The sequence below is a fragment of the Artemia sp. Qi Xiang Cuo genome, chromosome 14, assembly GCF_049724085.1.
Source record: "Artemia sp. Qi Xiang Cuo chromosome 14, ASM4972408v1, whole genome shotgun sequence".
NCBI classification, from domain to species: domain Eukaryota; kingdom Metazoa; phylum Arthropoda; class Branchiopoda; order Anostraca; family Artemiidae; genus Artemia; species Artemia sp. Qi Xiang Cuo.
Window position 1 is genome coordinate 15,717,085 of NC_142807.1, and position 17,118 is coordinate 15,734,202.

Sequence of the window (17,118 nt, forward strand, 5' to 3'; positions counted from 1 at the left end):
AATTAACCATCCCAAATCATAGGTTTCAGACAACACTCACCTATGAACGGCTAAAAAATCCAGCTCTGAAAAGTCCAATAAGCAAACCACTCATCCCAAATCATAGGTTTCAGTCAACACATCCCTACGAAAGGCTATGAAATCCAGCTCAGAAAAGTCAAAAATAGCAATCCACACAATCCAAATAATAGGTTTCAGACAACACACACCTACGAAAGACTAAGAAATCTGGCTATGAAAAGTCAAAAAATAGCAACCCACACAATCCAAATCCTAGGTTTCAGACAACACACACCTACGAAATACTAAGCAATCTGACTATAAAAAGCCTGAAATAACAAACTACTCATTGCAAACTATACGCTTCAGACAACAAACACCTATGGGGGACTAAAAATCCTATCTCTGAAAAGTCCAAAAAGCAAACTACAAATCTCAAATCATAATTTTCTGACAGCACAGACATATGAAAGGCTAAGAAACCTAGCTCAGAAAAAGTCAAAAATATCAAATTAACCATCCCAAATCCTAAGTTTCAGACAACACACCTATGAACGTCTAAGAAATCCAGCTCAGAAAAGTCAAAAAAAGACATCCACCCATCCCAAATCATAGGTTTCAAACAACACACACCTAAGGAAGACTAAAAAATATAGCTTAGAAAAGCCGAATTTGTACTTTACATATCCCAAATCATAAGTTTCAGACAACATTCACCTACGAAATACTGAAAAACCTTTTCTCAAAAAAGCCTGAAATAGCAAATTATTCATCCCTAACTATAAGTTTAAGACAACAAACGCCTATGAGAGACTAAGAATCCCAAATCATAAGTTTCAGACAACACACATCAACGAAAGACGGGGCTCGGGGAGAGCCATTGAGGGTCTGTGGGACCCTTGAGGGCCGGGTGGTCATTGGGGTGGCGGGGGGTCCGTTTGAGGTTGGGGCGCTCCCTTCGGGGTTGGGGTGGGGGATCGGAACCCTTTGGGGTTATGGTTGTGGACCTCACAACACTGTTAAAATGGAACTTGTGTATTATAACGGTCAGAGAGTTTCACCCTCAAATCCTCTTCTAAAATCATCTTTTAAATCATGTTTTAAAATGTCTCTAACAGTTTTGCCGAAATAATTCCATAACCTGTCTAAAACAGTTTCGCCCAAATAATCCCTAAACGTAATTTCAGCGTGTTCCTTTTGTTTTTGGCATCTCTGCGCTGACGCATTTCAAATTACTAACCTAACCTGATTCCCACGCTAAAACAATTCATCGCTAAGATGTTTCTTGGAGAATTGTTTCCATGGCGTTGGTCATTAATATCTTTTGGAGTTCGACCAGTAGAGTTGTTTCCGAGGCAAAGACATTAATGACTTGGATCTATTCCTGGAGAATCGTTTCTAGTCGAAAATTTTAAAGTCTGACAGATGATGTCATTGGTTGATTGATCTGTCAAGAAAGGGGAATTAATTTGTTGTTTCTAAGGGGAATTATTGATTCACGATAGGGGAATTGAGGTCGACAGCACAGGTGTTCCAAGTTCCTGGACGGCATAACATTCGCCTCGAGCATGCACTTACAACAACAACAACATCAACCTTGACATTCGCTGAGAGCGTGCACTTGCCCAAAACAACAACATTGACCTTAACATTCGCTGAGAGCGTGCACTTAAAACAACAACAACAACATTGACCTTGATATTCGCTGAGAGCGTGCACTTGCCCAAAACAACATCGACCTTGAGATTCGCTGAGAGTGTGCACTTACAACAACAACAACATCAACACCTTTGGAAATTTAGGTCATTGACACACTTTGATTACGCAATCAATTTCTCAGAAATCCATTTCCCCTAGGTACTCTATGCCCAAATAAGGACCATAAACCACGTGGTTCTCGTGGGGCTGGTACCCCCCCCCCTTCTACTAATAAAAACAAAAATAACATGTTCGTAAATAAAATTTAATAACTTTCGAGAAAGTCATTTAACGAAAAAAAAAAGTAAAATTAATATGCAAATTTTGCTTTAATTATTCATGTACGGTGGTCCAAAATCAAAACCTGCATTAATTCAAAAACGTTCATAAATTGAATTAAAAAACAAGTTTTTCGAACTGAAAGTAAGGAGCAACATTAAAACTTAAAACGAAGAGAAATTATTCCGTATATGGAAGGGACTGTCCCCTCCTCAGCGCCTCGTTCTTTACGCTAAAGTTTGATTTTATATCACAACTTTATTTTTTAAAACAATAAAAACTTTAGCGTAACGAGCGAGGCGTTGAGGAGGGGACAGCCCCTTCCATATACGGAATAATTTCTGTTCGTTTTAAGTTTTAATGTTGCTCTTTAGTTTCAGTTAAAAAAATCTGTTTTTTTTATTTAATATATATAAAAGGGTACCTGTGTATTATACGCCACTCATTCAAGTTTATGCTGTGTAAAACTCGAGAAAAAAATCGGTTTCTTTGTTAGTTTCTATCAGCTTAGCGTGAGACAATACAAAGACAAGTGACAGAATAGATGGGAAATACATAATTTGGGCTATATATTTGCAAATTAGGGGTGGGGCGGGGTTAAAATATTTGGACAGTTTGAAGTTAGAAAACAATTCTTACTCTTACAATTCTTACTTCATAATATATGCAGAACAATAAACACATTTCGCATGCAGACCCGCTATACTTTACCCCACCCCCCTACTGTGCAAATATATAGCCCAAATTTGTTTCTAAAGTAACAAAAAAATAACGAAGAAACCGGTTTGTTCTAGAGTTTTACACAGCGCGAACTTGAGTGAGTGGCGTATAATACAGAAGTACCATAAAAAGAATGTATAATAAATTTATATAATAAATCACAAATAAATCTAATTTGATCTTTATGGCTTATTATATATTTTACATGCAACATAATATGTAAGCTGAATTATAAGCATTTAAAGTAAAAAATATATATATATAAAAAAAAAAAAAAAAAAAAAAAACTACCTAAATCTTACGTTCTGTACTATGCTTAGGTACTGGTTCTATTTATTAAAAAAAAAAGAATAAAACACAATAGATAAACAAAACGTTTTTGTATGTTCTAATTTTCAGAAAAACAGGGACAGGAGAATACAGATAATAACAGCTAAGCTATTTCTGTTTTTTTTTTATCTGTTTTTTCTTTAACAGAACACGGTTGTTTAAAAAAAATGCAGCTGATTTTAAAATCTCCTTACAGTATTTAAAATTAAATAGAATAGAAACAATAGTTGAAAGTGAAGTAAAAGAGAAAATAATAGAATAGAAAATACCTAAGAATTGAATTAAAAATTAAACAAATAGAAAATACAAAATGAATTTAAAAACAAAAATTTTAAATTAATTGAACATACAAATTAGAAGCATTCGAATAAAAACCAATAGAGACTCAATTTGAATGATTTCTGTTTTAGTGATTTTTAGCTTTAATCGAATGATTTTTGGAAGATTTGTTGAGTGTTTTTATTCTAAAACTTGAGCCAAAATGCTACCGGTCAAAGGGGCGTCCGGTGCGGGGGGGGGGGCGTTTTCCCCCCCCCAAGGACATCAAGTTTAAAAGGGACTTCACAAGATATGGCTGAAAAAGCAGAAGGTTGAAAAGGCCGTTGAAAAAAGGTAGATGGCTAAAAAAGGAGTTGATAAAAGGTAGATGGTTGAAAAAGTTGGAAATAAACAGCCGAAATGACAGAATAAAAATCAAACAAGAAGCAATTATCCATAATGTCTTGGAAAGATTTAGGGCTAATCTAAGAAGATTAATGCTGAAGCTTATTGATGATTTTTGGTGATTACTTATTAATAAAGATTTCATAGGTATTATAGAACTTGCAGGCAATGTAAGGTTTTGTGAACTGACAATATAACTTTAGCTTCCTCCCCCCACCCTTCATCATAGAATTGGCTGCCCCCCCCTCTAGACCAGAAGCTATGTACACCCATGTGTCCATCCATAGAGATATTAAATTTACAAAGAGAGCTGAATGGCTTAAGCGTCAAGCGACTCAAGTTTGGTTGGACAAGTTAGATTTATAAATGCAAGCTTTATTAAGTACCAAAACCATTAGGTGTCAGAAAAGGTGAAATTGATTCCTCAAGACTAGTAATGAGAAAGAGCAAAAATTGCATCGCTTTATGTACCTCCTATCAGGGACTTAGGCAGGTAGGGGGCGGGGCCTTCCCCTCCGATAAATTAAAAAAACTATTTTTGGTGTTTTAGAAAAAATATTTAAAAAAATCCCACTCTTTACATTTTGAAAAATACGACCCTCCCCCCTACATTTTTTAGGATTGACCCCCCCCCCCCCCAAAAAAAAAGTATGTACGTGCCTGCTGATTATCTATATCGTCTTATCAAAATACTAAAAAAAAATTTAAATTTATAGCATTATCCTGTAAGAAGATACAAGCAATGATTCCTTGGCATAACTCGAATAAAAAGGAAAACTTTTTCTTAATATGTAAGGCATTTATCTTAATCTTACGATCGAATGATAAGAATACAAACAAACCCTACAGAATTATTTGAAATCCTGGGAAATATCACTTGGTGACCAATAATAATGAGGAAATTAATTGAGAAATTAATGCATTTAGGTTATTTTACGAAATTCAGTTTTCAGGTCTTTTCTTTTTTACTTATAATCGGGCTAATCTTTTTTAATCCATTTTCTGTTTTTACTTTTCTATAAAAAAAAAGGGAAAACGAAAAATGTATTCCGCTAGGCTATAGCTTCTGCATAGTTTTGGCTATGAATTTTGTGTTCCATTTGAAATCTCTAAAGAATTTGCTCAGAAATTTTATCGAAAGTTCAGACAAAATAAATATTTACATTGTTAGGGGAGGGGTGGCAAAAACTGACGTTACCCCAGACCCTGAAAAAACTACCTACGCCTCTTGGAGAAGCTGAGGAGAATTGGATGGTATTTTGCCAATTATAAAGCAACCTAAGTACCAAGGACACTGAAAATGATATCTGTTTTTTGAATTGGTCAAGTGGAAATTTATACAACCATATAATATCCTAAAAATTGGGAAATTGGGATTTAATTCTCAACAAAGAAGACGTCCACTTGCAATTATACAGTTTTTGTAGTAGCGGGTGCCAAATTTAAAAGAAAAACATGAGTGAGAAGTCAGCAAAAAAATAAGTTAAAAACATACGGTACGAACAGGTTAAAACAGTTTACCGTTCCATTGAAGATGTTGTTGTCATTGGGAATCAACAGATTCATAATCTTTGAATTCTTACGAACAAAATGCGTTCTCTAATACAGCTAATTAGTTTGGTGGAATTGTATTCATAGTTCGATGTAGTAATGTTACTGTGAATGTTCGAAATTCGTGAATGTCGACATTCACCGGAGAATGTCCGAAATACCTTTTTTTCTCCTTGGATTTAGTCAGCGTTGCCAGTCAACTTTTTTAATTTAATGCAAGGTTTGATGATGACAGGTTAGGTTAGATTAGGTTTGGTTAGCTTAGGATTTTAACCCATTTCCAATATTTATAACCAACTTTATCCTAACCTAAACTAACATAATCTAACCTAACTTTAGCTTTTATCATCATAACTTGCGTTAGACTGAAACAGGTGACTAGCAAAGCTAATTGAATCCAAGCAGAGAAAAAAGAATTTTAGACATTCATCTGTGAATGTCGACATTAACCAGATTTCACGTTAACAGTAACACAGATGAAAATGGGCTACTGTCCTAAAAGCTTTATAATTTTGAAACAGCCAAAAGAAAAATCTCAAAAGATGAAAATACACTACTGTCCTAAAAGCTTTATAATTTTGAAACAACCAAAAGAAAATATCAGAAAAATCTCAAAAGAAAAATCTCAAAAAAAATCTCAAAAGATGAAAATACACTACTGTCCTAAAAGCTCTATAATTTTGAAACAACCAAAAGAAAAATATCAAAAAATTCTCAAAAGGTGAAAATACACTACTGTCCTAAAAGCTTTATAATTTTGAAACAACCAAAAGAAAAATCTCAGAAAAATCTCAAAAGATGAAAATACACTACTGTCCTAAAAGCTTTATAATTTTGAAACAACCAAAAGAAAAATATAAAAAAATTCTCAAAAGATGAAAATACACTACTGTCATAAAAGCTTTATAATTTTGAAACAACAAAAGAAAAACCTAAGAAAATTATGTGTTTTAGGTATTAATAGACCATGGCGCAAAAAAATTTTTTATGCCCTTTATGGTACTTTAAAGTAGAAACGATCAGAAAACCTAAAGAAATACACGTTCACTTACCTCAACTTTAGGAGTTTGATTTGATTCAATCCTCACTGGAATATAATTCTGGCTCGAATCTAGGGCATTTTGCCGCTCCTGAAATATAAAAGTGTTTATACAAAACAGCTTCGCTAGAATTCAGGGCCGGTTCCAGGGGGTGGTTTTAGGGGCACGTGACCCTCTGCACGGTCAAAATTTGCATAAACTGCAAAGGTGGAGGGATGAAAAATACCAACGGAGGAGCCGAAGTTTCACTACCACTCCTCAAACCTGAATTGCAGATCCGCCCCTGCCACAATTCCAAGTGAAACAAGCTGAAATAGCATAAATAATAGGATCTAGCTGAAAAAGTAGTCCAGGCGCCAAGCGCAAAAATCTTGACCCCCCCATGTTGTAAAAGGTACAAATTGTTGGAGAACGGATTCTGGTCATTTTGACCCTGCTTATCACGAATCTGTCAGGACCCGTGACCGCTAGCACTGGCATGACCCGCAAATTTCAAATGTTTAATTTTTGGTGATGTAACAGGAGTAAATTCTTAACTTTATGCTTTAACTGATGAAAAATTAACGAAGCTAATGTTTCATTAATTTTTTCTAAACCAATAAGGTAATCAGAGTGCCAAAGCATGCCAGAATAGAAATAACTGGATGCAAATAAACTCATCTGATCACTGACTTTAGCAGACAAAAAAAATGCCACCCAACAAAGCATAACAATAGGTGTTGCTTTGGTCAGTATTCGTGAAGTTTACCTTTGTACCTATGACCTTTGTACCCTGTCAGGGTAATGACTGAGGCTAAACTGGAAAACTAAGCTCCTTCATGGCATATAATGTTACTTTTTAATTGATTACTTTTTATGTTTTAATTTGATCATTTAATAATGTTACTAATAATGTTACATAAAGTTACTTTTTAATTTGATTATTTGCTGGCTAAAATAGGTTAGTAACAGGCAAATATAAGAAAATAAACTTTTCAGTGACTTATTTCAAAATTTTCCACCATAAAATAGCCAAAAATCTTAAGTTTGCCTCCTATTGTAGCAAACTGGGGATTACAGGAACCACCACTCCTTCAGACTCGCTAAAAGCTCATCCAAAATCCAGTGAATTATGCACAAATAGCTTAAGAATATTGCCTTATAATGAGAGACCACTGTAGAAGGGCACGTTTTATGTGGTATTCAAAGGAGCTTTCCATAGGAGGCAAACACTTCACATCTTTCTTTTCTTTGGAATAAATACACTTGCAGATTGTACAATGTCAGGGATTCACTGGTTTTTCTACCATACACCCAAGCACCACTTTTTGACATAGTTTAGTAATGTCTTCCTCATATTTTGGCAGATTTGAGATGTTGCATTGAATAATGGAATAAATATTTACCATGAGCTCTGTCATTACAGATTTTTCTGCAGCACCAACTAAAGTTTGATTCCCTTTCAAATACAAAAAGATGACTGTATCACAACCACTAATGCAGTAGATCAATCCTATAGAATTTACTAATACTGACTCCATGTTTTTCATGATAAGATGTACTGGTATCAGCTTTTCTCCCATATACAGACACGATTCTGGCTCTTCAACTATGCTAAGAGAGGCCAACTCTTTCAAATGGTGGATTAGAATAATCAAACAGTTCGCGGTAACGAACTGTAAGTAAGGAGCGACCCGGCTCAATGGTAACCGAAACTCTAGAAAACGGGTTTTTGATACCAATAGATACATCAAAAGAATCAGATTTCAATGCTGATTTCAAATATATAACTTTCATCAAGTTTAGTGCTACCCATCACAAGTTACGCGCCTGAGAAAATTTGGCTGATTTTAAAAAATAGGGGGAAAGACCCCCTAAAAGTTATAGAACCTTAATGAAGATCGCACCATCATATTCAGCGTATCAGAGAACCCTACTGTAGAGGTTTCAAGCTCCTATCTGCAAAAATGTGGAGTTTAGTATTTTTTGCCAGACGAAAGATCATAGGTGCGTGTTTATTTGTTGTTTTTTTTCCAGGGGTGATTGTATAAAGCCAGCGAGCACAGATTATCGTAGGAGGGCTCATCGAAACGGAAATTAAAAGTTCTAATGCCCTTTTAAAGTGACCAAAAAAAATAGAAGGCGAATAGGCCCCCTACCACGCTCATTTTTTTCCCAAAGTCATCTGATTAAAATTTTGAGATAGCCATTTTGATCCGCAATGTCGAAAATATGATAAATATGTCTTTTAGGATGACTTAATCCTTCGAAGTCCCCGGGGGAGGGCTAAAAGCTAAGAACTTTACCCAATGTTAACATAGGCTCTAGTATTGGTTATTGGGAAGTATACAGACGTTTTCAGGAGGATTTTTTTCTGGTAGTGAGGGGGGTGGGTGGGTCAGGGGTTATGTTGGAGGATCTGTCCATGAAGGAAGTTTTCATGGGGGAAGGGAAATTGCCATGAAGGGGGCGCCGGACTTACCATCATTATTTATTGGTTATTGGGAAGTATACAGACATTTTCAGGAAGGGTTTTTTTTCTGGAGGATGGGGCTGGAGGAGGGGGCTACTCGGAAGAATCTTTCCGTGAAGGTAGTTTCTTTGGCGTAGGGGACATTTCTATGAAGGGGGCGCCGGATTTCCAAGCATTATTTAAAAAACGATCATAAATTAAATTTAAAAAAAAAACAAGTTTTTTTCAACTGAAAATAAGAAGCAACATTAGAACTTAAAACGAACAGAAATTATAACGTATATGAGGGGGTTCTCCCCCAAGTCAATGCCTCGCTCTTTACGCTACAGTTTTTTTAGTGCTTTCAAAAAAGCTATCTATTCTAACTAAACGGCCTTTGTGATTCAGGAGTTTGTGAATTAAATTTGTTTTTAACTTTTAACGTAAAGAGCGAGGTATTGACTAAGGGGAGAACCCCCTCATATACGTCATAACATATACGTAATAAAAAAAACAATAAAAAAACAAGCGATACGGCTCAATAGTGATCGAAACTTTTAAAAACGGAATTTTGGTGTCAATAAATGTATCAAAAGAATGGGTTTATAATGCTGATTCTAAATACATAAATTTTATTAAGTTTAGTATTACTTATCAAAGGCTACGAGCCTGAGAAAATTTACCCGATTTTTTAAAGAGGGGGGAAACATCCCCTACAAGTGAAAGAATTTTAATGAAAATCACACTGTCAGATTCAGCGTATCAGAAAACCCTATTACATAGGTTTAAAGCTCATATCTGAAAAAATCTGCAACTTTGTATTTTTTGCTAGAAGAAAAATATACAAATATAGAAGTTAGTTACGTAAGTTAATTTGTAAATTACGGCATAACCAAATTTAGAGACATCCATTTAGCAAAAGAAAAGTAAAATTTTTATGCAAATTTTGTTTACTTATTCAATGACGGTGAGCCAAAATAAAAGTTGCATTAACTAAAAAACGTTCAGAAATTAAATAAAAAAAACAAGTTCCTTTAAACTGAAAGTAAGGAGCGACATTAAAACTTAAAACGACCAGAAATTAATCCGTATATGAAAGGGGCTGTTCCCTCCTCAACACCTCGCTCTTTACGCTAAATTTTGACTTTGTCTCACAACTTTATTTTTTTAAACAATAAAAAACTTTAGCGTAAAGAGCGAGGCGTTGAGGAGGGAACAGTCCCTTTCATATACGGAATAATTTCTGTTCGTTTTAAGTTTTAATGTCGCTCCTTACTTTCCGTTAAAAAAACTTGTTTTTTTTTTTTAATAACATGTTAAAGCTACTATTCCTCTGAATAAGAGAAGCAATCCCAGCAAACAGGCTAGAACAAAGCTAGAAGCTTTACTTTCAATAGATAGTAAAGTTGGAGTTTTGATCATCCTCGGGGCCTTTTAGCTGCTCAGCAAAATAGTTGCAGAAAAAGCAGAAATACTGCCACTGACCCTTTAGAGTTATAAAAATTAAGTTGTACTGCCTATAGTCAGATACCTGTCAATACCATACACAGCACTCTGTAAAACAATAAAAACATTACCAAAAATTGCTCTGGTTTGTCAACTTTTCATGTTGACTTAGCTACTCAGTTTGCTACTTTGCTAATCAGTAATTAAATGACTTCCATGCAGGAACAGAACAGGACTGCCATACCTTTTGAGAAACTAAAAGATGCCAAAATTAACCAAAAGGACCCAGTTTTTGCTAACCATTTAAACTTTAAAAGAATTTAAGGAAAACCTTACTAAATTGTAATTGGAAATTTTAGAAAACGATAGATGGAAGCTTTGAAAAGTGAAAATGTGACAATCTTGTCATTGTATGCTTATATGGCATCTCCTTGGATGTGCTCATGCTTCTCTTAGAAAACTTACAGTACAGCAATTTGTATCGATATATGGCATTGTTAAAGCTACCCTTCCTCTGAATTGGAAAGCAATCCCGGCAAACAGGCTAGAACAAAGGTAGACATTTTACTTTCAAAAGATAGTAAAATTGGAGCTTTCATTATCCTCAGGGCCTTTGACCCAGTCAGTAAAGAAGTTGCACACAAGGCAGAAATACTGCCACTGGTACTTTAGAGTTATAAAAAAATGAAGTTGTACTGCTTGTAATCAGTTGCCTGTCAAGAATATACCATACATAGTAATATATAAGCAATAAAAGAATACTTAAAATGGCTCTAGTTTGTCAGATTTTGATGTCAGCTTTGCAAACGCTTGCTTATGTTTTTAAATTGTCAATGTTTTATTTAAAACAAAATATAATTCATGAAATTCTCTCCCTCCAAATCAGTAACTGAATGACTTCCATGCAGGACCAGCACAGGACTGCCATACCCCAAGCCATACCTTTTGAAAAACTTTACCAATTTATTGGTTAACTCAGAATATACTAACATAAAACGATAACTAAGAAAGAAAAATACCCATTTGATTCAGAATTCAATACTGTATCCAAATATTTCAATCGTTACTTGCAAAAATTCCTACCATAAATAAAAAAAAATTGTCATTGACAGGATTCTGTACATATTCCAGGTTCTATAAATCAAGCTTTAGTAAAAAATATTTTTTATTTATTTTTTAACTCTAGATTCTATAAATCAAGTTTTAGTAAAAATAAGATATTTTTATCAGGGGTAGCTAATCTGCAGCTTCACCAAAGAAGAGATTCAGGGACAGGCCCTGGAGATGTGAGTGTTGTGGCCTGAACCAGTAAGGAACATGGTATTTTTCTATCTTCAAAAAGACAGCAGAATTTTGCTTAATAGGAATAAATATTGTAGTTTTGGTTGAATTAGCAGCAATTCAGTTTGAATTAGCCTACCCATATATTAAACTAGCCTAGGTTATACTCCTCTGTCTTTTCGAAGGTGGAAAAAATACCGCGTTTCTGTCTAGCCTAGACCCCAAACCCCAAGTGAGCTGAGAATTAAACTGAAACTAGGTTTTTCAAATTCCAGCCTAAAAATTTTCCCATTCAAATACAATTGAAATAGCTAACTTAAAGATAAACTTATCTTTAGGACCAGAATTCAATTTGAAATCAAAATATAGGCCTAACATTAATTTCTGTCAGAAGTATTTAACATAGCTTTACTTTGGAAAACATCCAAAAAGCCTAAATTTAGATTTTTTCTTCTTTTGTAAATGGAAGACTTTTCTTGCTGCAGGATTGCGGCCTAGCCTCAAAGTTATTGGCCATGTTTCGATTCTTATCATTCAGAAACTTCGACAAAACTATATATTTCTAAGCAAGTTTTTTCTATGATGCCGCCCCTCTGGAAAGCTGGACCCGAGCAAATCAGAATCACTGATATTGATTCTATAAACTTGTGCACTCAGAAAATTTATACCTGACACAACATTTACTTTTGGAAATAAGCCAGATAGCTTCACGTGGCGCCCGGACTAAAGGGGAAGTTGATATTTAGGTAGCGTGTCTATGGAATTTTTGTAGTAGAAATGAATCCAAAACAGACCCAGAAAGTTGCTGATAATGCATTCTAAAATATGAGTTAATTTGTAAAGCAATTTTTGACGTAAATATTCGAAGTATATTTGAAACCCAGACTAAAATGTTTGTAGATTCTCAAACGCTAACACAAATTTCTGAATTATTTAGTGGCGTAACAGGACTTGTATTCAAGTTTTCAGACCGTCATTTTTAGCCAAGGTGAGATATTTACCCTTGGAAGCACAAAAGAAAGCTTTACACCAAGGGTCATCCACTTTCCGCCAAATGGTGTACATCTAGGAGCACCATGTGTGCCACAAAGTTCCGTCACACGTGGCACAGTCCCTGAAATGCTTGGCATAGTTCCACCACGCTTGGCACATTTTTGCCACGCTTCGCACGCGCTACTTTGTGTACGTGACTCCTAAAACTTGGCACCCCTCCCGCTTTATAGACACTTAACCTGATGCAACTTGGCACACCCCCATTTACGTCTGATTCTATTAGAAATTGTTGCAGTGCATTGGATTTAGTTTTTTATTCTTTGTAGGCTCGAGAATAATTCCCAAAAGAGCAAACATACTTCAAAATACACTATTTGCTATCAGGCATGTACCCAGAAACTGATTTTGAAAAGTAACTCCAAATTCGAACGAAAACTTAAATAGATTGATTATATGAAAAATCTACGAAACTATAGGAAAGATTGTAAAATCGTAAAATTGTTAGATGGAGAATGGATTCAAAAACCCCTTTCATGCACAACGATCTGTTGCCTACACCAAATTCAGAATTTACGAAAAAATGGAAAATACTTCCTTCAGAAAATGGTTAGAAACCTTGAGCACGAAATGTATCTATTCCAGATTTGGAACCCAATTCAAGACCCGTAAGGGACTCTATTCCACTTTGGACCCTCTTTGAGCAGTATTCGAATGAAAATTAATAGAGTAAAATCAAGGATGTATCTAGCGGGGTTAGGGGGTTTCAACCCTCCTCCCCGAAATGTTTGTCCGACTCGTAAAAACGTTTTTTTTGTAACTCTTCCTCGAAAAAATCCTTTTTTAACCCCCTCCCCCCAAGGAAAATCCTGAATACGTCCTAATTACAATACTTTCACAATTCAATTATACTTTAATGCATAAAAAAAAGAAAATTAAAACACATTACAACTTGCATTAAAAAAAAGGCCTGTCCATATGAGAGACGGGGAATCCCCTAAATTATCAAACACAATACAAATAGAAAGGACAAGAATGAGAAAAAAGCGAAATGCCGCACTTCCGCTTCCGATTTCTGTGTCTTTATTTAAGAATAAAATCATAGGACTAATAAACTTTTGAAAGAAAGGAACCTAGGATGGCTAAGTTGGATGACTAGGCCACGTTCTGCGGAACAAGAATAACAGATGCCATAGATCGTCCTTTTTTGTCAACCATTTAGGGTCAAACAAAAATCAGATTATCCCCGAATTGGATGGTAGGAGGTCGTAAGGAGGGATTTAATGGAAATCGGAACTTCTTGGAAGGGTGTAAAGAGGGAGGTTTCGAGTAGATTTCGATGGAGGAGGATCCTGCATAGCTGTGTTGGCCTCAGACGGCTTGATTCTGCAGTGAGTTAGTAGCAGTAGCAGCAGTAGTTCAACAAGAAAAGGTAAGAAATTTAATAATGTATTTATATTCACGTGTCTTTTCTTGAAACTTCTATAATTTTAGCCATTTCAATACTCCACTTCTTCCGATTCTTAATAGTTGGATCTACCATTTTCATAAATATCATTTTATCGTAATTACAAACAAAAAGCCTTTTACTGTCTGTTTGTCTAAAGGAGGCCCTAGACGGTCAATCATTTTGATCAAAAGCTTCCGTCAGTCGATTGACTCAAGCATAATTGACCGTCTAGGAACCTGTTTGACGCTGGAGTCAAGCGTTGACGATGATTGACAGAAAGTTTGAATGACTCAATCCTTTGGATCAAAAGCAGTGTTAGATTAGCTTTAGTCGAGATTGAAGGGTCGATTGAAGATTAATTGAAGCACATGTCAATGTATTGACGAAAACTTTTGATCAAAATGATTGACCGTCTAGGGCCTCCTTAAGATTATAAAACGTGACATCTCAGGTGAATCCCCAAAAACATATATTCCTAAGACCTCAGGAGAATTTGTGAAAGTTTAGCCTAGAAATCACTTTTTGGGTGCTTTCACACATCACCCAACAAAAAATCCTTAGATATTTTTGGAATTTTGGGAGTTCACCCCTGCAAAAAGGGTCTTTCCTATGTACAATGATCCCGTACTGTGGCAGGTAGTACACATTTACAAAAGTGCCACTATTCTTCGCTTTGATGGCTAAATATATTTTTTGTTAATAATACGAGGGTACTTATCTGTTTTAGCACCTTTGTTAAGTACTTCATCTAAGTTAAACCTGTTTCTCTGACTAATCCTAATGAAATTTCACAAAATATGATGAAAATATAATACTTTAGAAACAAATTTGGGCTATATATTTGCACATTAGGGGGATGGGGATAAAGTATAGCGGGTCTGCATGCAAAATGTGTTAGGTAGTGGGGGGGGGGAGTCAGATGTTACTTGGGAGGATCTTCACATGGAGGAAGTTTCCATGGGGGAAGGGACATTGCTATGAAGGGGGCGCCGGATTTCCCAGCCTTATTTGAAAAAACGATCAGAAATTAAATTTAAAAAATCAAGTTTTTCAACTGAAACTAAGGAGCAACATCAAAACTTAAAACGAACAGAAATTATTACGTATATGATTGGGTTTTCCCCCTAGTCAATACCTCGCTTTTTACGCTAAAGTTTTTTTTTAGTAGTAATTTCATAAGAGCTATTTATTCTAATTAACGGCCTTTGTGATTAAGGGGTCATTCTTAAAGAATTAAAACCAGTGGCGGATGCAGGGGGAGGGGGCGCCCCCCTAGCGTAGTCTAAAGTAGTGTAATTTACTTAATTAACTCAAGTTTGCGTTAATTAAACTTGTTCATAACGCAAGTTTATCGGATAACCTTATATTGCCCCCCCCCCTAATTTTTTTTCGGATCAACCTATTTTGCGCCCCCCCCCCCCTAAAAAAATCCTGGATCCGCCCCTGATCAGAACAAAATTTGAACTTTAGCGTAAAGAGCGAGGTATTGACTAGGGGGCGAACCCCCTAATCTACGTAAAAAAAATATACGAATATAGAAGTTCGTTACGTAAGTTAATTCTTAAGTTACGTAAATTTATTACTAATAAAAACGTTCGTAAATAAAATTAAACAACTTTCGAGAAAGCTATTTACCAAAAAAAAGCAAAATTAATATGCAAATTTCGTTTTAATCATTCATATACGGTGAGCTAAAATCAAAACCTGCATTAATTCAAAAACGTTCCTAAATTAAATAAAAAAAAAAACAACTTCTTTTAACTGAAAGTAAGGAGCGATATTAAAACTTAAAAGGAGCAGAAATTATTCCGTAAATGAAAGGGGCTGTCCCCTCCTCAACGCCTCACTCTACGCTGAAGTTTGACTCTGTCTCACAACTTTCTTTTTTAAAACAATAAAAACTTTAGCGTAAAGAGCGAGGCGTTGAGGAGGGGACAGCCCCTTTCATATACGGAATAATTTCTGTTCGTTTTAAGTTTTAATGTCACTACTTACTTTCAGTTTAAAAAAGTTATTTTTTTTTATTTAATCTGATACATAGAACGTGTCTTTGGTCACATAGATTAAGCCGAAACGTAGCGTAAGCAATGGTGACGGTGATGGATGAAATTTATTCATCCAATCAGTAATTTATAATTTCTAAGGGAAACTTAACACCACCCCAGGCTGAATGTCATTTATATTATAATTACTATCAGAAAAAAATGCCACGGCGCCAATCCATCTGAGGTAGAAAAGAGGCAAACCCTCCTTCTTGACCCATTCTGAACAGCAAAAATATTACTAAAGCATCCGTAGGCTACTGTTCTGTTATAGCGCCTATGTTGAGTTCTTCATCTAAGTAGCACCTGTTTCTCTGACTAATCCTAATGAAATATCACAAAAAAATGATGAAAATATAATAATTAAAAACAAATGTGGGCTATATATTTGCACATTAGGGGGCTCTTTTTGCACATGTGGTAATTGGTATTAACATTGGTAAATATAGACATTTTTTTTGGAGAGGGGAGATGAAAATAGATGTTATTTCAATAAAAAGATATACAGTAAGTTAAAAACCAAAACACCCAAAGATCGAGGTTTGGTAATCAAAGCCCCTTACCGAACAAACGCACTTTTAATAGTTTTATTAGGGCTCGCTTAGATATTTCACCGTTATAGATCATAATAACTGCAGCATAACAACTATTATACTTACCACATTAGTTTTCCTAGAGAAAACCCTCTTTTTCTCGTACACAACTATAGGCTTGGGTTAACATAGGCTTGGTCCTATGTGGGGGGGGGGATCTGAGGATTTCCCCAGGAATGGATGCCAAAACCCCAAGTGTCTTTTAGGTAATTCTTTTTCAGTTTTCCCAGGGAAGGGGGCTGGTTCTGGTCAATCTGAGAGGGGCATACCCCTAGACCCTCCCTTCCCTCTTGTAAAGGCACACCTATACAGATGCCACTGGTCTAACATGTGGCAGATACTCCTTGGCAAACTTCAGGCCGAGGAAAGGCTGGGCATAAAAAACTCGATCTCTTCCCGTGGTGGGGGGTAGAGTGTAGGATCTTCACTATGTCATAAGCTCCTTCCTTTGTTCCTATTCCGGGAAGGAAAACCCTGCTTGTGTGGCGTCATAGCGGCGTTGGGTGGATCTTTCACGAGTTTTCCCAACCAAAAACTGCGGCAGGTTGACCTTGGAGTGGTACCCATCGGGGATATTATAGCCTAGTATACGACATAGAATTGC

The 17,118-nt window shown here is 35.7% G+C and overlaps 1 protein-coding gene across 3 annotated transcripts in view; it reads right to left on the reverse strand.

Annotated features, from left to right (window-relative positions):
• The window catches only part of LOC148944197 (uncharacterized), a 167,097-nt gene that overhangs the window by 67,676 nt on the left and 82,303 nt on the right, over window positions 1-17,118 (reverse strand). For all 3 annotated transcript variants that reach the window (XM_089100607.1, XM_089100605.1, XM_089100606.1), the window contains exon 4: window positions 6,294-6,371. In XM_089100607.1, coding sequence (XP_088956733.1) covers window positions 6,294-6,371 — 78 coding nt within the window. The remainder of the gene's footprint in view (window positions 1-6,293; window positions 6,372-17,118) is intronic.